Source organism: Miniopterus natalensis, chromosome 1, assembly GCF_054644295.1.
Source record: "Miniopterus natalensis isolate mMinNat1 chromosome 1, mMinNat1.hap1, whole genome shotgun sequence".
Classification (NCBI taxonomy): Eukaryota; Metazoa; Chordata; class Mammalia; order Chiroptera; family Miniopteridae; genus Miniopterus; species Miniopterus natalensis.
The window spans coordinates 36483298-36505726 of NC_142081.1; the positions used below are offsets into that span (position 1 = coordinate 36483298).

The 22429-nt window shown below is 45.4% G+C and overlaps 1 protein-coding gene across 1 annotated transcript in view; it reads left to right on the plus strand.

The window, feature by feature from the left end:
- The window catches only part of NID2 (nidogen 2), a 59047-nt gene that overhangs the window by 25369 nt on the left and 11249 nt on the right, over nucleotides 1–22429 (plus strand). Inside the window, exons 5-13 of the mRNA XM_016198241.2 lie at nucleotides 39–188; nucleotides 619–864; nucleotides 2447–2647; nucleotides 3983–4213; nucleotides 13258–13401; nucleotides 14083–14211; nucleotides 15015–15158; nucleotides 20832–20951; nucleotides 21769–21999. Of these exons, the coding sequence (XP_016053727.2) occupies nucleotides 39–188; nucleotides 619–864; nucleotides 2447–2647; nucleotides 3983–4213; nucleotides 13258–13401; nucleotides 14083–14211; nucleotides 15015–15158; nucleotides 20832–20951; nucleotides 21769–21999 (1596 nt within the window). The remainder of the gene's footprint in view (nucleotides 1–38; nucleotides 189–618; nucleotides 865–2446; nucleotides 2648–3982; nucleotides 4214–13257; nucleotides 13402–14082; nucleotides 14212–15014; nucleotides 15159–20831; nucleotides 20952–21768; nucleotides 22000–22429) is intronic.

Below are 22429 nucleotides of genomic sequence, written 5' to 3' on the forward strand. Positions count from 1 at the left end.
CGCCTAGTCCTTTAAAGCAAGTTTCTTCTGTTTTCCAGTCTTCACCTATAGGTCTTCCATCAAGGAGACCTGCGAACACAACCACGGACAGTGCTCCCGGAACGCCTTCTGCACCGACTACGCCGCCGGCTTCTGCTGCCACTGCCAGTCCAGGTTTAACGGGAATGGCAAGCACTGCCTGCCGGCAGGTGAGGCGCTGGCTCGACGGCTGGGGCTGCTCCGCGCCTGCTGCGGCGGCTCGCTTGTTTCTAGCTGCCCCGGAGCTCTGCCTGTAGACCTTGTGTCTCTGCCACTTGAATCGAAGCCCTAGCAACTTGCAGATGCTCAGTGAATGAGAAATGAACACGTTTGGGCTGATTTCCCAGCTTGAGGATTAACCAGAAATGTGTCCTCCTTTTTGCCAGCCCATTAGAGTCAAAATGGATGGGAGAGAAGGAGAATGGGAGAGAAGAGATCAAAGACAGGTGTATTTTGTACTTAGGTGGATAATCGGTTGGCTAGGGAATGATGAAAACAGCTAAAGATTGAGTTTTGGGGGTTGCAGTGGAATTGTTTTTTCTGGGGACCCATCTCCAGCCTGGACAATGGTCAAGGTTGGCTGAATTTGCTGTTTTTCAGGGGAACCTCATCGAGTTAATGGGAAAGTGAGCGGCCACCTCCTCGTGGACCACACGCCCGTGACCTTCAATGACGCGGACCTGCATGCGTACATCGTGAGCAATGATGGCAGAGCCTACACGGCCATCAGTCACATCCCACAGCCCGCGGCCCAGGCCCTTCTCCCCCTCACACCCATCGGAGGCCTGTTTGGCTGGCTCTTCGCTTTAGAGAAACCAGGCTGGGAAAACGGCTTCAGCCTCACAGGTGAGTGGGGCCTCTGAGGGGCCAGTGGCCACCACTGCTTTGGTGGCATTGCTCTTGGACTTTCATTCAGTGGGAGAGGATTAGCTCCTTCAGTATCACAGAGCCACAGGTCTGTAGTTTTCTGTCTGGAGGTAGTTGGGGATGATTTGGCCTCGCAGGACTGTTTCTGAAAGACAGGGATTTCTTCCGAATGGCATCTGCTCTGATTCCTTTGTTCTTTAGTGGCACAAATGGCCCTCTTGCATTAATGGGCAGAGTAAGTGGGCAATGGAAGAAACTGCTGGAGCATTGAGCTACCCTGGTCCACTATGGCTTCCTCCAGGTTATCCTGACAAATAGAATGATTCCATTTGGAGTATTTGTGTCTTCTCACCTCGATTTATTGAAAGCTTGTTTGTCAGACTTTGTTTAATTGAATTGTTATGCACAGATCTGTCCAGTGGGGATGCACAAATGGTAACAATAGGGCACCTGGAGATGATTGTACATCATGGGGAAGGGCGTGCCTTTCCTCTTCTCCCACCCCACCACTCTGACCTGTGAATATAGACCAGTGCTTCTCAGACTTTATCCGGCCCACAGATCACATGGGGTACTTGTGAAAATGCAGATTCTCATTCAGCAGGCCCAGGGTGGGGTCTGTGATTCTCTTTTCCTAAAAAGCTTCCGGGAGATGCTCATGCTGGTGTAAGGACCACCCTTCAACAGCAAGAGTGTAGGGGGAAGCGCAGCCGGTGTTGTTGGCCCAGTGATTGGGCATCAACCCATGGACCAGGCAATCATAGTTCGATTCCCGGTCAGGACACATGCCCGGGTTGTGGGCTCGATCCCCAGTAAGGGGTGTATGAGAGGCAGCCAATCAATGACTCTCTCATCATTGATGTTTCTCTCTCTCTCCCTCTTCCTTCCTCTCTCTGAAAAACATTAAAAAAAAAAAAAAAGAGTGTAGGGGATACTTTTTGGCTTGTTTTCTGGTAGATTTACCTTTCTTGCACATAAAGTGCTGGGAGAAAAGTTCTTCCCCCACCTCTAGCTGTAGAGCTCAACAGCTGTTAGAGGATCTTGCTCTTAATCAAGGTTTAAATAAAGTCTTGAGCCAAAGGTAGATAAATAAAATACAGTATACCCAGTTACATTTGAATTTCAGATAACAATGAATAATTCAAATAATTTAGTATAGACATGCCCCAAATACTGTATGGTACTTGCTTCTACTAAAAACACATTCATTGTTTATCTGAAATTGAAGTATAATAGGGTATCTTGGTTTTGCTAAGTCTGGCACCCTTGGAAAGAGAAAGGTCAGTGATATTCCCAGGAGTTCATTTCTCACTGAAAACAAGCTCCTACAAAGAGAAGTGGTGTGAGATGTGGCAGAAGAAAACTACACTCCTAGTGAGAAAATTTGAGAAACTGATGTAACCAATAGCTGGTAGCACTTAGTCTTGGGTACCACATGATCTCCTTAGGCACCGACTCCATCGCAGTAGAAACTGGGAGGTGGACATATGCGATGGTAATTATTACTAGATTATGCAAGACCTCTTTTCATCCCTGTACTGATTTTTTTCACCCCCTCCAGGTGCTACATTTATCCATGACATGGAAGTTACTTTCTATCCAGGAAAGGAGAGGGTTCGAATCACTCAAGCTGCTGAGGGGCTTGACCCAGAGGACTATCTGGTCACTAAGACCAACATTCAAGGCCAGGTGCCTTACATCCCAGCGGGTTTCACAGCCCACGTGGCTCCCTACAAGGAGCTTTACCACTACTCGGACTCAGGTATGTGTAACCAGTCTTCACATCTATAAAATGGGAATAGTACATATCTCCCAAGATAGTTATGAGGATTAAGTGTTACTGCATGGAATGTCCTTAGATAGTGTGTGACACATAAAGTAAGCTCAATATCGTTTTTATCATTTTTGTTGTTAATATCAAATTCATAGTATAAGTGACCAGAGTGTCAGCTGCTATACACAAGAATCTTAATGTTCCTACCCACTAGTTTCAAATAATAATAATAATAATAATAATGTTATCAATAACAACCTTGTCTTTGGGGGCGGGTAGGGATGCTATAATTATATATAGCTTTTAACCATTTTTTCTCCCTGGGCCATGTCAAAATAATGATTATTGGAATTTATTCTCATCTTATACCCTTATTTCAGCCAGCTTTAAAATCACAGAGAGAGATGCCACACAGTGTTGTAAAATTAACGCTAGGTTTGGAGTCAGAAGATAAAAAATCATATCCTGGATTTGCCACTTAAAATAGGTGGGGGAAGGGCCGCTCATCTGAGAGCCTGTTGTCTCACCTTTAGAATGAGAATAACAATCCTTTTCTATCTACCTCACGTGGCGGGGATGTGTAAAGCGAGGGTTTTTGTGGAACACCGCCCGAGTGCAGGGTGCTGTCAGTCGCAGCTGTCGTCCGGCCACGCAGCAGTCTGCTCGGGCTGTGCCTCCCCGTGGCCCTTGCTTCTCTTGCTGGATGAGGCCTGGAAGCCGGCAGGAGATGCAGGGAAGGGAATGGCAGCTGAGACCCCGACCGTACACGGAGTAGTGGGCGGCCAGAGACTGGCCTGCGCTCCTGGCTCCGGACTCAGGTGGAGAGAAAGGCGCCCTTCCTTTCCCTGGGGCCCTTCAGACTTGCTCGGGTGCAGGGTGTTGGAAGCCATCGCCTGTGCGATGTAGAGGACAGCCTGGCCGAAACCTCGGGGTGTGGAGCCAGGCCGACTTGCGTCCCATTTCCAGCTCTCCCACGTCCCAGCCTGGCGTCTCTGACCACGTCCCAGCCTCGGCCAGGCTCCGTGCGCACGGTCACGGGAGTTAACGAGGCGGCGCACGCAGAGCCTCGGGGTGGCTGGCACGTGGCTGTTCTTCACCTAATGACAAGCAATGACTGGACCTCCTCCCTCTCGGCTCTTTGGCTGTGTGTCAGCGCAGGTTCTTGGGATTGCCTTGCAGGTTTCCCACGTAAACCCAGGAACTGCCCAAGGGAACATGTTCCAGGAATTAGATAAAAAACTGTGTGCAGAAAAACACACTTTATGTGAAAATCTCTGTATTCAATATTTTTCAGATTTACCAGTTTGCATGTGTCTTTTGCAGCTGTGACCTCCACAAGTTCCAGAGACTACTCTCTCACCTTTGGTGCCACCAACCGGACATTGTCCTACCGCATCCACCAGAACATCACCTACCAGGCGTGCAGGCATGCCCCCAGGACCCTGGGCGCCCCCGCCACCCGGCAGCTGACCGTGGACCGGGTCTTTGCCTTGTACAGTGATGAAGAAAGAGTGCTTAGATTTGCTGTAAGCAATCAAATTGGCCCTGTGGAAGGTACAGTTTCCTTTTTTGTTGTTCTTGGGCAAAATTATATATAACCTTTGTGAATTCCTTTTTGAGTAGCCCTCAAAATGATTCACAGAGGTTACTAAAGGTCCCTGTGCCAGACTCTGTGTTACGTGCTGGGTTTAAGATGAATAAAGCAGGGTCCTGTCCTTGAGGTGGAGACAGAGGCAGAAATGGAACTTTTAGAACAGTATCCTTGCCAAGCTCAGGAATAGAGAGCCTCATATGTGAGGCAAGTTTATAGCAACAATTATGAGCACCGATCTGTGTTGGGCATACAACTGTGAACAAGGTGGGGCCACGTTAGGAGGGAGGCTGATGCTGACAGGTCGTTGTTCTAATTGTGATAAGCACAGGGTGCTATGAGCCTCGTTTGGAGGTGCAGGGAAGATGTCCCTAAGGAAGTGACATTTTAGCTAAAACGTAAAAGATGAGAAGCATTTCATTAAATCAAGGTGGGACAAAAATCCACTACCCCCCAAAACCAAAACAAAATAGAACTGACATGTATGAAAAACCCACAGTTAACATCATACTTAATGAGGAAAGACTGGATGATTTCCCTATAAGATCAGGAACAAGATAAGGATGTTTCCCCTTCTGTTCAACACTGTACTGTGAGTTTGAGCCAGGGCTATTAGTCAAGAAAATGAGATAAAAGGCATTGGAAAGGAAGAAATAAAATGATCTCTTTTCTTACCTGACATGCTCTTATATGTAGAAAAATCTAAGGGATTCACATTGAACAACCATTGGAACTAACAAACAAGTTCAGCAAGGTTGCAGGATACAGATCAATATACAAAAACTAATTGTATCTCTATATAGTAGCAATGAGCAAACTGAAAAGGAAATTAAGAAAAACAATTCCATTTCAAAAAGAAAAAATATTTAGGAATAAATTTATAATTTTTAAAAAATATATCTTTATTGATTTTAGAGAGAGGAAAGGAAAGGGAGAGAGAGAGATAGAAACATCAATGATGAGAGTGTCATTGATCAAGCCCACAACCCGGGCATGTGCCCTGACCAGGAATGGAACCCCAATCGCCTGGATCCTAGGTCAACGCTCAACCACAGAGCCACGCCAGGCCGGGCAATTTATAATTTTTTTAAAGTACAGTATATCTACATTGAAACTTCTAAAACACTTTTTTAAAAAATATATCTTTATTGACTTCAGAGAGAGGAAAGGAGAGGGAGAGAGACAGAAACATCAGTGATGAGAGAGTCATTGATCGAGCTCACAACTCGGGCATATGCCCTGACCAGGAATCGAACCCTGATCGTCTGGATCCTAGGTCGATGCTCAACCACTGAGCCATGCCCGGCTGGGCGAAACTTATAAAACATTTTTGAAAAAAAATTGAAGATCTGAATAACTGGGAAAATATTCCATGTTCACAAATAAAAAAACTTAATATTGTAAAGATTGCAGTGCTTCCTAAATTCTTCTATAGATTCAACACAATCCTTTCAATTGGGATTTTTTTTTTTTGAGAAACTGACAAATTGATCCTAAAATTCATATGGAAATTTAAGGAACCCACAAGAGCCAAAATCATCTTGAAAAAGAACAACAAAGTTGGAAAACTCATACTTCCTGATTTCAAAACTTAGAGTAGTCAAGACTGTGTGGTCTTGGCATAAGGACAGACATACAGATCAATGGAACAGAAGTGAGAATCCAGAAATGCACACTTACATTTGCTGTCAACTGATTTTGACAATGATCCCAAAACAGTTCAACGAAGAGAAAGACTAATCTTTTAAACAAATGGTTCTGGGACAACTACTGGATATCCATGTGTATGAAGTTGGACCTCTACTTCACACCATGCACAAAAATTAATTCAAAGTGGCTCAAATACCTTAATGTAAGAGCTCAAATTTTAGAAAAAGACATGGGGTGAATTTTTGTGACCTTGAATTTGGCAACGGCTTCTAAGGTAATGAGACTAAAAACGCACAAGCAACAGAAGAAAAAATAGATAATCTGGATGTCATCAAAATTAAAAACGTTTGTGCTTCAGAGGACATTATCAAAAAAGAGAAAATATTTTAAAATCATATATTTAGTAAGAGATTTAAATCTAGAATCTATGAAGAACAGCTTAATAATAAAAAATAATCTAAGTAAAAGATAGACAAAAATTATGGATAGATATGTCTCTGAAGAAGATGCACAAATGGCCGATGAGCACATAAGATGCTCAACATCATTAGTCATCAGGGAGATGAAGAATAAAATCTACTTTACATGAATGTGGATGGAAATAATAAAAAAACAGACAAGTGTTGTGAAGAATGTGGAGAAATTGAAACCCTTGTCCATTGCTGGTGTGAGTAAAATGATGTAGCTACTGTGGAAAACCATCTAGCAATTTCTCAAGAAGTTAAACACAAATTTACAATTCGAGCAATTCTACTCCTAGCTATATACTCAAGAGAAATGAAAACTTATGTCTCCACAGAAACTTGCACATGAATAGTCATAGCAGTATTATTCATAGTAGCCCAAAGGTGGAAACAACCCAAATGCCCATCAATTGATGAATGGATTTTTATACAGTGGAATATCATTAAACATAAAAAAGAATGAAGACTAATACATGTTATAATATAAATGAGCTTGGAAAACATGCTGAGTGAAGGAAACTAGTTGGAAAAGACAACATATTGCATGATTCCATTTGTATAAAATGTCCAGAACAGGCAAATCCAGAGACAGAAATAGAATAGTGGTTGCCTGGGGCTGAGGAAATAATAGGGGAATAAAGGATTGATAGCTAAAGGGTATAAGCTTTTTTTTTTTAAATTTTATTATTGTTTAAAATATTACAGACGTCCCTTTTTCTCCCCAATGACCTGTTCCACCCCATCCCTTCCTCCTCCCCAGTCCCCCTCCCCACCATTGTCTATGTCCTTGGGTTGTGCATATCTGCATATAAATTCTCTGGTTACTCTCTCCCCCTCCACCCACCCGCCCTCCTCCCTCCCTCTGACATTTGTCAGTCTCATCTATGCTTCCATGTCATTGAATCTATTCTGTTCATCAGTTTATTAAGTTCTTTAGATTCCACGTATAAGCGAGATCATGTGATATTTGTCTTTCGCTGCCTGGCTTATTTCACTTAGCATAATATTCTCCAGGTCCATCCATACTGTCCCAAAGGGTACGAGATTCTTCTTCTTTACAGCTGCGTAGTATTCCATGGTTAAAGGGTATAAGCTTTCTTTTGGGGAGAGGTGTTTAAAATGTTCTAAGATTGATTGTGGTGATGGATGGTTGTATACATAACTCTGTGAATATACTAAAAACCATTTAATTGTGCTTTTTTCATTTTTTAAAATTTCCATTTGCATGGAATGTGCACTTTAGATGGGTGAATTGTATGGTATGTGAATAATATCTTAATGTTAAAGAAACCATCACTCTAAAGCAATGGTTCTCACACTTCAGTCAGCATTAGCCTCACCTGTAATGCTTGATAAAAATGCAGATAAAAATGTTCTAGGCCTATCAAGGTGCCAAAGGACATGAGGAACCGCATCTGCATATTGCTAAGTGAAAGAAGCCGGTCTGAAAAGGCTACATACTGTGTGGTTCTAACCATATGACCTTCTAGAAATGGCAAAACTATAGACAGCAAAAAGATCCGTGGCTGCCAGCTGTTCAAGAGGGGCGGGGAGGAGGAGGGGATGAGTAGGTAGAGAGCCACGAGATTTTTAGGGCAGAGAAACTATTCTGTACGATTCTGTGATGGTGGATACATGTCCTTATACACTTGTCAAAACCTACAGAATGTACAACACAAAGACTGAGCCTAATGTATGGACTTTAGTTAACAATAATATTCCAATATTGGTTTATCAGTTACAGCAAATGTAATACACTAATATGAGATGTTAATAATAGAGAAAACTGCAGATTGGGGTGGGAGGGGGTATGGAATCTGTACTTTATGATCAATTGTTTTTTGTAAACCTAAAACTCTTCTAAAAAATAAAGTCTATTAATTAAAAATAAAAAAATGTTCTGGGCAAGCCAGAGGATGAGCCTGTGAAGCCAGGGAACTCTACAGATAATAGGAAATGATGCTGTCAGATCAAGGGGACATTTTCATTCTGAAAAGCAACAGGTAGTGCTTTACCCTAGAGCACCAGAGGCAGGTGAGGGGAAAGAGAATGTCGCCCTCATTCAGCTCCATACTGAGACTGCTGAGCCCAGAACTGGGGCCTGAGTGGTGATTCTGTAACTGATAGGCGAGTCTGTGAGTTCTCACTGGAGGGGAGGCTCTTTGAGCCTCCTTGGTCTCCATATGCAAGTGTTGCTTCAGCTACATAACAGGAGATTAAGGTCAAAGGACTGGACTCTTCTAGGACTCAAAGGTGACTGGAAATGAGAACCCTGAGTTTGCTGGCTTGGGTGGGAGGTCTGTTTGGTTTTAGGAAACTTGGAAGGGGGAAAAGGCGTTGGGTGTCCACAGATGGGATTATAAGGTAGTGAACTGAGAGCATGGATTTTAGAGAAACATGTACATCAGAAGGATGGAAATGATGGTTATGGTTATTGCTGATTTCTCACGGAGAGATTTAAACGAAAACAACTGGGGAATACATTCTTCACCTTTGAGCGTCAGTCCAGCCCTTCGCTGGGTGTAGGCGTTCGATCTGTGAGAACAGCGATTAGCAGGAACCTCCCAGGCCATTCCCATTCCAGGATCACTTAGGGAAAAGATAGGTCTCTGGGTGTGTTTTTCCTGGAGACAGACCAATGGTAGTAATGGAGGTTGGAGAAAGTCCGCACTCTGGCAGGTACCGCGTTGCTCCTTTGTCTTTAGAATTTTATATGACTTTCCCATCCGCACCAAGTCTAATAATAACAGTAATGATAGCAAAGGACGGTGTACTCGGTGCCAAACACTAAGTACCTTCATGAATGAACTCATTTAATCTCCACTACAGCTTCGACATAGCAGGGGCATTATTAACGCACTTTACAGAGACTGGGGTGTAGACGTGAAGTAATTTGCCTGGTCACAGCTAGAAGGGGGCGAGGCGAGCTGGACTCAAACCCAGGCACCAGCTCCAGAGCCCTGTCAGCTCCTCGTGGCACTGCTCCTCCACCTGGACTCCGTGGGCCTTGAGGCTGCCTCATAATGTAGACCGAATTTTACAAGAGGGAACGTGTATTTTTAACCCTTTGTATTTGCACTCTGCTTCATCCACCCCTACAGAACACAACAGCACTGTTCATTCTCCCTGGATAGGAGAAAACAGGGGGGTGAGGCTGGACAAAAGAAAAAGATAAAAGGCCAAAAATAAGCCTCTTCTTCTTTCCCCTCTCAGTGTGTAGCAGTATCTTCTTAAGAATTTCCCACTTTTTCCAGAGGGAGCGATGATGTGGTTGGAATGTCTGTGAAACAGCACAGCTGCCCTGATGTGGGAGCTCCTGGTGTCCCCCGGGGTCCGGGAGGAGTGCTGTGGCCTCCCCACTGAGCGCTCCCAGCCACCAGCCCACCCCCCAAGTATTTGCGCTGCAGTGTGGGTTGGCGGCCTCCTGCCCTGGCTCCTGCTCTGGGGCTCCTCCTGGCGAGTCTAGGACACTTTGGGCAGAGGGCCCCGCACTGAAGCTGAACGGGCTGCTCCTTTAAGGAAAACCGCTCTTCCCTTCTTGATTAAATGAGTAAATGAGTTCCAGATCCACTGTCAGAGAGTCAAGCTGTTTAAGAGGGTGAGGGTGAAATAGAAAATGTCTTAAGAAGGACACTGTTATTCTTTGCTGACTATAATAGGAGACAAGCTAACACGCCATAGAGAATGAATAGCCACGTGGTTTTAGAAATGCACTTTTAAAATAATGCGTTTGAAAACCAAATTTAGTAAACAGGGCCCTGTGCGCAGAGGGCTTAACACTCTGTTTCATGTGCTGTGGTTGTCTTCTTGAAGCACTTAATTATTTTTGAACAAGGGGCTCAACATTTTCACTGTGTGCTGGGTTTTGCAAATTATGTGGCCAGTCCTGCCAGTGAAACAGATTTTAAATCAGTATCGTGTAATTGTGGGCATTTCCCCCTCAATTTCAGGTGGGCCAGTGTATCCTGTCCAAGTTTGCAAGTCAATTTTGTGCTCTTTTTTTCCCTTTTCATGCCTAGCAGGGTGGTAAGCTCTCATATACTCACTAATCTTCGCTGGAATGTGCCAAGGTGAAAATGTGATGCTGGAAAGCACTGAACAAGAAGGCTAAGCATCAGTATTTATAAAGTAAAGCATTTCGAAGCTCACTCCCTCTTTTGGCTGGGTAGGCTGGGCATTTTGTACAGAATCTTCTCCTAAAATGGAGAAATAATGATGGGGGAGAGTCAGATTCTTGTCTTACATGGGGCCTCCAGTGGGGACATGACCCTGTCGTTAACTGTAACAGGCTGGGACTGACTTGGGAGCTGGGTCTATACTATTAAGTTAACCCAGTGACCACAACCCCAGTGCTGTGCTTCCATCCCGTCTGCCAGGAGATCCAGAGGGAGGGGTAAAGGGCATCCGAGGAAGTCTGCACAATGTGTGTGTGGGGGGCCTAGGCTTACGCTGACATGCTTAATAAGTTCATTAGGTTTGAAAAGTGCTAGAGCCAGTTGTTGGTCCCCTTCTCTTGGCAGAGATGCTGTTACTCCAGCCAATGTCATTGAGGTGAACCAAGGAGAAGTCCATGGCCTTCCTTTGTTTTTCAGGCCATAATATGGGAATCAATACCATGAGCATATTCCACTGCAGGAACACACTGTGTGTGGTATTTCTTATAAAGCAGATGGAAGGAGTTGACCAGAAAGCAAGGATGTATTGTCAGGCACTCAGCTACAGGAGCCCAGTTGACAGCAGGAAACTGGGAGAGTCCTAGTGTGGGCAGTGGGGCGAGGACTGGGGCAGTGGCCAGACATCCTGAAGGACTGGGAGGAAGTCCAGTCTATGGATCAGGAGGCAGCAGCAAGCACTTGGGTCCACACTGGGAGTTACTTTGGGCAGGGCCCACCCGCACAAGGTGAGGCAGGTAAGGAGACCTGGGCGAGGCGGAGAGAAATGAGGGAACCCAGAAGGAGGTGGTACTGCCACATTGTGTCTACAGATGCCAAGATGCTGGTTTCTGGGGAAGTGAGGAAGCTCTTAAGAGCAGGGCAGGACTTGGAGTGCACTACGCTGGCTGTCAAGACAGGGAATCGGACATAGAAATCCAAGGCAGAAGCCCAAGTTACCATGACTTAGATGGAGCCCCATTGGTAGCAGAGATGGCTTGATGGAGAGCCTGGGAGGTTTGGGTGGGGCTCCTGAAATCTTTCTATTCTATGACCAGAATTTCTGAGGAATGTCAGAAGGATGGAGGAGGGCGGGTGGGTGGAGGGGGAGAGAGTAACCAAAGAATTTATATGCATATATGCACAACTCAAAGACACGAACAATGGTGGGGAGAGGGACTGGGGAGAGGGAGGGGATGGGGTGGAATGGGTCATTGGGGAGAAAAAGGGACATATGTAATATTTTAAACAAAAATAAAATAAAAATAAAAATAAAATAAACAAACAAAAAAACAAAAAAATAATTCTAGATATTGAGACAAAGATAAAACTTCAAGTGAGGAGGAAGAAGAGACGCAGTCACTGAGAACTGGGTAGACCTGCCTGGGGGAGTGACTTTTCACATACATTGTGTAGGATTTTCTTAATTTTCTTCAGTGGTTCTAGCAGATATAAGCATTATTTGTATTCTCATTTTATACCTGAGGAATCAGAGATGGAAATGGAAGTGCTGATGGTTAATGGACTCATCCTGCCTGGGTGTTTGGGGCCCTTTCCAACACCATCATCTTTGTGTCCTTGGCTTAGACTAGATAACTTCATGAAGTTGCTTTGGTTGTGGTTGTAGCAGAGTGGTGGAGAGCATAGCCTCTAGAGCCAGACTACCTGGCTTTTTATCCCAGCTCCATCCATCTCTTCTGGCTGTATGTCAGTGAGTGAGTTACATGGCCTCTCTGTGCTGCAGTAGAAGTGAAGATGATGATAATACCTTTCTCACAATATAGTCATGAGGATTTGATGGGATGGTCTGTAAAGGATTTAGAACAGTGCCTGGCATATAGTGCTCAATAAGTGTTAATATTATGCTCTATCTAGAAATAAAATTATTTAGGGAAGCTTTCAGATGTTAACAGTCATCACTACCTACTGGATGGATGGGTCCATGGCAAGGTTAATCCTAAAAAGTAAATACTGCAGAAATCATTCCTCTTTATTTTGTAAAAGCAAGATTTTCTCATTAATTGAATTTTGACTTATAGTGAATTTTAGTGAGCGATTGCTCATTTTAGAAGCAGAAATTTTGGGTGTGAGTCCTTGCTGTACCACTTCCTGGCTTTGTGAGCTCAGGCAATTTTTCCAATATTTCTCACTTTCCTATAATGGGGATGACAGACCACCTCATAGAATTACCCTGAGAATCACATGAAATGATAGACCAAAAGCATCTTTATTTTATTGATTTTAGAGAGGAGAGGAAGGGAGAGGGAGGAAGAAATAGAAACATCAATATGAGAGATACATTGATCGCCTGCCTCCTGCACGCCCCCTAGTGGGGATCGAGCGCTCAACCCAGGCATGTGCCCTGACCAGGGATGAAACCGGCAACCTCTCCGTGCATGTGACCATGCTCAACCAACTGAGCCATACCGACCGGGTGCTAAAGCGTTTTTAAATAAAAGGATGCCATGTTTTGGATATTTTTATTCCCTGGATGCAAAGCTACTATAAGCAAGAAAAGGTCTGTAGCGTAGGCAGGATGAAGCCATTCTGGAATTTAAAACCGCAGTGCTGATAATCCATCCTAGCTTTGGATATTAATAAGTTAGTAAGGTTGCCGCATGGGTCCCAAACACAGACAAGTGTACAGTTAGTTTCAACAACTCTTGGATCTGCTTCCTTCTGTGCTGTTCTCTCAACAACAGCCAGATTGTGCTTTCGTTTATTTCCCCTCTCCCCACACAGAGCACTCAGACCCCACGCCAGTGAATCCTTGCTACGATGGGAGCCACACATGCGGCACAACAGCCCAGTGCCACCCGGGAACAGGTGTAGACTACACCTGCAAGTGCGCACCTGGGTACCAGGGAGATGGACGGAGTTGCGTGGGTAAGAGGCATGCTCTCTGTGTTCCTTCACGGAGCCCTCCAGCACTGTGTTTATAAAAGACAAGGGTCTGTCTTCTTAATGATCTCAGTTGATCCGTGAGGTTAGCAGTGATTAATCTAAAGACGATGATTTAAAAACTAACCTGTATTCTGGTTAGGCTTGAGAGGACAGTTTGGAGGTGGGTATTTGGGGATGGGACTGTGAAAAGAAGACCTCTATTACAATTCCTGGATACTTCGAGTTTTTAAGTTTTGTGATTTTAAACATGTATTAAGTATTTCTCCCATTTACTAAATGGTACATTTTCTGGTTTTCTTTAGATGTCAGACACTGTGTTTCTTTCATCTATTATATCCCCCAAAAGCAGCAGTAGAAATGTCTTTACATTTTAAAAGAAAAATTGTTGTAGCGTGGTTTTCTTTTAAATGTTCAAAAAATTTTCAGAATATTAGTTCAAAATACATCTCCCTGTGGCTTATGCTTGCACGACTTGCAGTGTTATTTATGATGCAACATACACCCATAGCTGGTGCTTAGAAATCCTGCATTTCAAATCCTGTTTTGTCCACCAACTGTGAGGCCCATTAAAAACTTACCGTGGTGAGAGAACATTGAGTTTTCAGACCTCCCGCCTGTGGTGCCCTTGATGAGCAGCACTTTTCTGTTCTTATTTCTCCCTAGATGTAAATGAATGTGCAACTGGCTTCCATCGCTGCGGCCCCAACTCTGTGTGTATCAACCTGCCAGGAAGCTATAGGTGTGAATGCCGGAGCGGTTACAGGCTTGCCGAGGACCAGCACACCTGCATCTGTGAGTGCCAAAGTCAGTCCTCTCTTTGGCCAAAATGATGCTGAACCCGGATCTTTGATTCATTAACATTTCCATTTCTGCTATACAGAAGCTCTGCTCTGTGGTTTTTCTAGAAAACATACAGTTTACATTGAAATAACCCAAAGTTTTGGCTCAGTTCAGCCCTGGGTTGTTTTGTTCTGTCGTTGTTTTTCTCTAAATAGATATTTTGGTGTTGAGATAGTGAAGGATGTTCACCTCAGTTGGGACTCCTGTGTGTCTTAGTATTTGGTCCAATCATGTAACAAGATTATGAACCTCTTTAATAAAAAACAACAGCTCTGGATAGAGGTCAAATATTTTTCAAATTATAATGAAACAGATTTGTAATCCAAAGATGCTTTTCCCACTGGACCAGCCAGAGAGTTCCATCTATAATAAACCCCCTTTTCCAGGGTCCCCCACCCCAAAGTGGATCCAAAAGAACTAGAATTCCAAACTCATCCCTTTGGTAGAGTTAGATGATATTAGAGAAAATACACTTTTAAATCCACTGTTTTGAATATCTTCATGTCTAGTGTTTTAACCACACACCCAGACCGGCACTTCTTGAATTTTAATATGCATACAAGCCATCTAGTGATCTTGTTAAAATTCGTTCTGACTCCCTGGCTCTGGCGTTGGGCCGGAAAACCTGCATTCCACATGTCCTGATGCCTCCACGTGTCCTGACGCTGTTGGTGTGCAGGTCACGCTGTGAAGAGCAAAGCTCACCCATTTGCAGGCCTGAACTCCTGGACACTTTTGCACTCTTCTGTTTTCAGTGATTGCCCCACCTCCCAACCCCTGTGGGGACGGCAGCCACACCTGCGCTCCCGCCGCCCGGGCCCGGTGCGTCCACCACGGAGGCAGCGCCTTCAGCTGCGTCTGCCTGCCTGGCTACTCCGGCAACGGGCACCAGTGTACCGGTGAGTGCCTGCGGGTCACCTTGATGAGCAGCCCCACACAGCCAGGACCTGGTCTGGAAAGGACTTCTCCCTTCCTTTGACTCACACAGCTTTGGAATTGCCAAAGGAGAAAGAGAAAAGGTGTCCTTTGAGTCAAAAACAGGGGCCAAGGGTCATCTCCCTTGGACTGGATTCTTGATATATGGTTGTCTGTGGTGGAGACATGGTTGTCTGTGTGCCTGGAGCTCTGGGGAGCCGCTGCCGACTTGTAACCTTCTGTTCCTTGGGGCCTGGTACAGGCTGGAGGGACTTTGGGACAATCATACATCTCCTGTTAGGATGCCATCTTCTTTCGGTCTCTTTGGTTAATGGCCTAATTCAGCACTTTCAGCGGTGCCTAATTTTTAGTTGCTATTCCCCTGCTTGAAGTAACATTTTAAGTAATATCTAAACATGCATATAATTCCTTTTCTCTGTTTTTTTCCTCTCTTCTCTCTCCATGGAGATAAATAGATAGGGGAACTCCACAGATATAAAAGAATATTAATGCATACCTCAGTCCTCGAGGCTTTTCTCCCAGAAATCTAACTACCTTTGAGACTTTATACACTATTTTATAAAATCACTACACCAGAATGCAGGTCTAACTGTTCAGATTCAACTTAGAAATAATGTGTGAGGTTGTTTCTGAAGAACTAGGCATAACACTGGGTATAAATGTTCAAGAAACTGAGATTAGTATTAGTTGACTCTACATAATCCGCTCAGGAGCATGTGATTGACTTGACACTCAACTTCATGCTGTCTGTCCATCACAATACACACAAATTATGGTGAAATCAGACACTGGAAATGACTGGATGGCAGGAAGAGGGTTTGGACTGGGAAAAGGTCTCTCTTGGCAACATGAACCCGACAGGCAGGCTTTCCCCTGTCCTCGAGTTGCTGCTCGCGCCTGCTACTGTGCTCCGGGCCCGCTGCGCTGGTGCGCCAAGAACAGCCGTGTGACTCCTGGGAGCGCCACAGCAGATCCTAATAACCCGGCCCCTTTCCCCTCACCAGGGGTTTGATTCTCACTCTTCTCCCATTCCTCTTGCTTTGGTTCCAGCAGGACAGGCTGACTGGACCAGCAGACCGGAGACGTGTTATTGACAGACCACATGTGTCAGGGCATCACAGCCCTCCTGCCCTCTCCAGATGGGGAGGGCTGCTTGGTCTCGTCTGAATTTTGCTGTTTAATCAATTAACATTGCCTTTTCTGCACAGGAGCTGGGCTTATGGTTTTCTTGAAAGCACAGTTTATATTGAAATGACCTAAAGCTGGGTCTCAGTTCAGGCCTGAGTCCCTCCATTCCCTACAAAAACAAAAACAATAACGAATATATATATATATATATATATATATATATATATATATATCTCCAGCTTTAGACAGAGCTCAAGTGTTTCTCAAATTAGAATGGGGTAGATTTGTAATTCACAGATGCGTGTCCCACCCACACCCAGCGAGCTCTGTCTATAGCAGATGGGCTCTTTACAGAAGGGGAGTGCCCTCTACAGGTAGGGGGGTCAGGATGAGGGGCACAGACTTCTTGTTTGTGTTGAGACCCACAGTGGGGATAATGCTGTTTCCACCCTTGTGGAACTTATCCTTCAGTTTGATTTAACACACTACTGGTTCTGACAAATGATAATGTGTAGAGAAAAAAATACTGTGTCAGTAGAATTTCATATTTAAATATCTGGCTGCTCAGGTCAGCAGAAATGGTGCTTGTAAAGTATTTAACTTCCTAGGTTTTTGGTTTAAAGCAAAGTAGTTGAAATTAATTGCAACCTAGATGTGATGAGTGTTAATCATCGGAGTGTTAATTGAGGTTAGATGCTTCTTTGCCCTAATCCCTCTACAGTCATTCTCTCGCCCTTCTTTTAATTTCTAGTCTGTCGGGCAATACTTTGGTTACCTCTCTTATTCTCTGTGTTTAGAATTCTCTCTGGAACCCACACACTTAAAAATATGTCAAACATATCAGTTGCTTCCTTGGTGTATTAATGATCTATTATTGCTGTATAACAGACCACCCCAAAATGGAGCAGCTTAGGACAATACATGTTTATTATTTACAGGCAGGGGCCTGGCTTAGGTGGGTCCTCTGCTTTAGGATTCTCACAAGGCTGCAGTCAAGGGGTCTGGCTGGCTTGGGGTCTGAAGGACCAATTGGGGAAAGAGCCGTACATGGTTATTGCAGGATTCAGTTCTTCGAGGGACTGTTGGATTGAGAACCTTAGGTCCTTGCTGGCTGTTGCCTGGAGGTGACCATCAGTATTTTGCCACACAGACCTTTCCAACAAGGAAGCTGACTTCGTCAAAGCCAGGGGCAGAAAGTCTGCTAGCAAGATGGAAGTTATAATCACAAAAAGGACATCCCCTCAATATTGCTCTTGTGTATTGGTTAGAAGCAAGTTACTCAAGGAAAGGGGATCACACGATACCAGGAGGGAGGAGGGATCTTTGGGGCCACCTGAGGGGCTGCCTCCCATAGTCAGTTACCGTGTGGCTGCCTTCCAAGCTTTTGGACTGTGGTATTAGAGAATGGATAGTCATTTTCCTAAAGACCTACGCCATTCGTAAATCAGGTGGGGCTAATCATGAAGGTGGCTTGCAGGATAAATGTGTGTGCTTGCATGCATATGTGTGTGTGCGTGTGCATATTTCAAGGCATGTGTCCCAGTGATCATAGAGATAGAGAAAATAGGGAAAAATACAGGTAAGAGCTCTATTTTGTGGAAAGTATAAACTCTTAAAGCATACTTTTTTAATTTATTCCATCAAACTAGCAATAAAAGCATGTATGGGATTTTCTCCAGGCAGTTTATTAAAAACTTGCTTCCCTGGAGAGGGTGCACTTGGCTTCAGGTTCTCAACCTAGTCTGAGTCACTAGCAGGAACTACTATATCCAAGTAGAGTTAAATCGTTTCTTGCTCACCTCAGTCTAGGTTAATCTCAGCCTTGTGTTGGTAGGAGCTGGGTGTTTCTCAGGCACGTTTGTCGTTATAGAGCCTTGGCGACTTTGCTGGATGCAGAAACAGATTGTCTTGAGCTGGGACCTTTCCAGGGAGGCACAAGTGTGAGTTGGGAAGCTGGGTTCCAGATGGCCCATTGCCCAGAGCCGTCTGCTCAGCAGTGCCAGGAGGGGAGGTGCTTACATGATTCTGTCACAGGTTTTCTGTTCTACAGATATGATAGCGAGTAAGGTGTGGTAGAGTTGGTGCAGCCACAAGAGGAAATGAGAACAAGACTTAAAAGGAGGAAATTTATTACCCTCATAGGACCCAGAGACGAGTTCACCTTGTGCCAGGCAGGGCCACAGCCAGCAGGATGCTGGTCCCAGTGGGTGGAGAGTGAGAACTTGTGGGCTGAAGCCTTTATTGGGGTCTGGAGCGGGATGGAGGTTAATTGGCACCAGGAAATTTCATTGTGGGTTTGAAAGCAAACCAGAACGGGGAGGGGGAAAGCTAGAGTCCCTCGGTTGGGTTTGTTTTGAAGGAATTTCAGCTGGTTTTGGGTGTGGGCTCAGAATTAGCAGTGAGAAGAATGTTGAAACACCAAAGCATGAACTATGGGAAGGATTTTTAACACATTTTCCAAACAGGTTTTTTTTGCCAGCTTAATAGATGATAGAGAGGAGAATTATGCTGAGGTTGTGCCATCTTTTGCTATCTGAGTGCTGAAGGGGCTCTACTGCATCTTGCACACTGTTGTCTTGACCTCAGTGTTCTAACAGCCCCTAAACACCCCAACAGTGATCATTAAGCATAAACGCACTCCCTCCCCTGGGGGTGCAAGGAAAGCTCCTCCCTTGGCAAGGGGCTGAAGGTCTTCCCATACTTTCTCTTCAAACATCCTGTGAAATAGGGAAGGGTTCTCCTCCACGTGGAAACTCCAGTCACCCCTGAACCCCGCAGCATTGGCTCTCCTCAGGGGCCATAGCCTGTTTTGAGCTTGGACCCTGGGGTAGCTGACTGCGTTTCAGTTTTCTATTGTGGTCAATCTCCTCCAAGAAGGTGTCCAAGAACTGCGCTCCAGGGAGCTTTAACCTTCTCTCTTGTGATGCTTTTAGTCTCTTCAGGGACTTTCTCCCTTTTGGTCATTTATAACAGTTACTGTCTCCCCATGACTTACTACATGTCTGTGGGAAGGATGGCTGCTCTTTTAGGTCCTGTCAGAATTCTAGGCCACAGGCTTGGAGAACATGGGTAACATGGTAGCTCTGGGGAGTCCCCTCTCAGTTCAAAAATAATCACCAGAAACTGATCCATGGGTCTAGAAATAGATCCTATGTCTCAGGAATTCCTGCTTCCTGTCATTGCCCGGCTTCCGGTGACCATGAGAAGTACTTTTAGCATACGTATTCTCAATAGCTTTCATTTCCTGCATTTGGCTGGATGTTAATTTTTATAGCTTTGGTTTTATAGCCCCTTCCAGGCCCAAGGAAATGGATGGTCACCAGCTTTGCCCAACTGGGAATTTCAATTGTGCTTTAGAAGAGACAGAATGCCAGCCTCAAGGATAACTGGACATGACAATATAGAACTCACATTCATTCAATTGGAGATAAGGTTTTTTGTTGTTATTGTTTTCATTTGGCTAATTTTGGGTTAACTGAGGAGCTAACCAGAAAACCTTGTTTGCTTCTAACATTGCAGATGAATTTATAACTACCTTTCTGGCTTTGTAGGTGAAAGGAGGGTGACCATGGAAGCCAGTTGCCCATCTGAGCAGAGCCTTTCCAGGTGGCATTAAACCTGGTTGTATGGAGTATTTAGGACTTTTTTGGACTTAAGGGAGCTAATTTATATTGACTAACCTCCCCTGAGACTGAGGATAAGCAGAATGTTAATTTGCTAATTACAATGTAAGAGATTCCTCTCCTGTGAACAGGAGGTCTGTGTTGTACGTCTGGTATGTCTGCTTACTGGTACCAGGGACAGCCCCTTGGTAAAGGGAGAGTGGCTCAGTGAGAGTATGGTCACAGCGAGGGAGACACTGATAACCCCAGAAAAGATTCCATCTGGGTCACAGGAGCCTGGCAAGGAGCCATGTCTGTCCTCAGCCGATTCGCGTCCAATCCAGGGCCGCAAGCCCCCTGCTTCCCGGGTCCCATGTGTCTCTGCCCTGGGCTGCACCAAGTCATTGCAGTTCACGTCTTCGGGGATTCCTGTTTTCTAGATGTCACACTGATCATCCCATCCCACATTTTTTCCTTTTTACACATTTTGAAAACAGTCTTTGGATGTCATTGCAGATGTGACTATTTTTAGTGGCTCCTTGATCAGACCTGCACCCTCCACCTCCTCTTAGCACAGCTTGTCTCACCCCCTGAGCATCAGTTTTAGCAGTTAGGCTCTCAGAGATGGTTTCCTTTTTGTTTGTTTTGTTTTTATTTCGGAGGGCTGTGCCTTGCTCTTGTCACCATGTGTTGATTTCAGTAAATATAATAGGAGGGATATAAGTTGCTGTGCAGCTTGCCTTTCGGTGCCATGATATTTTTGCTCATGCCCAACGGTCTTCTGAAGTTGACTCCTCACCATTGATCCTCGCGCACTAAAGACCCGGGAGCAGTGCCAACCGAGTACGGTGAAGTCACGCTGTCCTTCCCCCCTTCCCCCCCCCCGTCCGTGTTCTGGCATTGCAGATGTTGATGAATGTTTGGAGAACAGATGTCACCCCTCGGCTACCTGCTACAATACCGCTGGCTCCTTCTCCTGCCGCTGCCAACCTGGCTATCACGGGGACGGACTTCAGTGCACGCCTGGTAAGGCTCGGAGGCCAGACTAGGCACAGACAACTAGCTCCTTCAGTGCTATTTTTCTGCAGCGCTTCAGCCCACTCTCGATTTATCCAGGTCAGAGGCTGTGGTTAGTGGATCTTCAGGCTCTGGGTTTTTCCCTCCTGACTGCCAGCTGCTCTGTTTGCTGATAGCTCACCGGCTATTAGCATTCTGGGAGGCCCAGAGTGTGGCCCATCCATTGTCCTACCTAGGAGCAGTCCTGGGTAACTGCACTAGCGATCTGCTTTGCCTTGATAAGTGAGATTTAGAAGAAGTATTGAGACTAAGTTTGCTAAACAGGAGTTGTGTGCGCCAGTGAGCTGGGTGCAGGCTCCCATGCGACTGCTCTAGAACTGGGCCAGCATCGTGCAATCTAGTGATAGCCGTTCACCTGCAGCTTCTCAGACTTAACCTCTGGACCTCAGGGGATGAACAGAGCTTTGCTCCTGAGTCTCTCGGGATGTTTAGACAGAAGCCGTGGTTGCTCTGCATTTTACCCAGACAGCAATAAGAGCTGGAGGCCTGAGGGGAGGGGCCGTTTCACAGTCAAGTCAGCCGAGGGACTTAAAGGGTGAACTGCAAGAATTAGGGAGATATTAGGTAGTTAGCAGCAGAGCTAAAATTAGAATCCAAGGCTCCAAAATCCCAGTAACTTGCTATTTTCCCCACATTATGCTGTTTTCCAATTATGGAAGGGAAAAAAAACCCCTCAGACAAGAGACATTGAAGTTGGCTCACAAACGTGGATGGGTTGCGATGCTTTTGTTCCTCTCTCGTGTCTCCTCTGCTTCTGCCCTGGAAGATAACACCTCGGGACTGACAACCTGTGAGCGTCAACAGCTCGCCGCCCAGGCTCAGCACACCTACCCAGGCACCAGGATCCACATCCCCCAGTGTGACGAGCAGGGCCACTTCCTGCCACTGCAGTGCCACGGTGGCACCGGCTTCTGCTGGTGCGTGACCCCTGATGGGCATGAAGTCCCTGGTACCCGTACTCCACCCGGCTCTAACCCACCTCACTGCGGACCACCAGGTGAGCCAGTCTGGAAAGAAACCTGGCGCCTGGCTAGGCCTGGGGCTTGAGAAGCAGAGCGGTGCTGGGTTGCGGGTAGATTATAGCCCCTGCCCACACCATGCAGACTCAGGGCTGATGACCATCCTGCGATGACACCATCCTCCCTCTTCCTAGGGACACACGAGTGATGTGTACACACCTACATGCACATTCACATTACAGGGACATAGACACATGCACACGTGACATATGTGATCATCACACACTGTACTTCAGCCTCCTGGACGCCTGGCTAGTACAAGACTAGAAGTTGAGATCGAGTGTGTATGTCAGGCTGAGGCCACTGCCCTAGACCTGTTATGCAACTTAGAGACATTAGGGCTGGAGGATCCTTCCAGACCATTGTCTGTCCAAAAGGAAAATTGCCTTCCCTTGTAACTGAATTGCA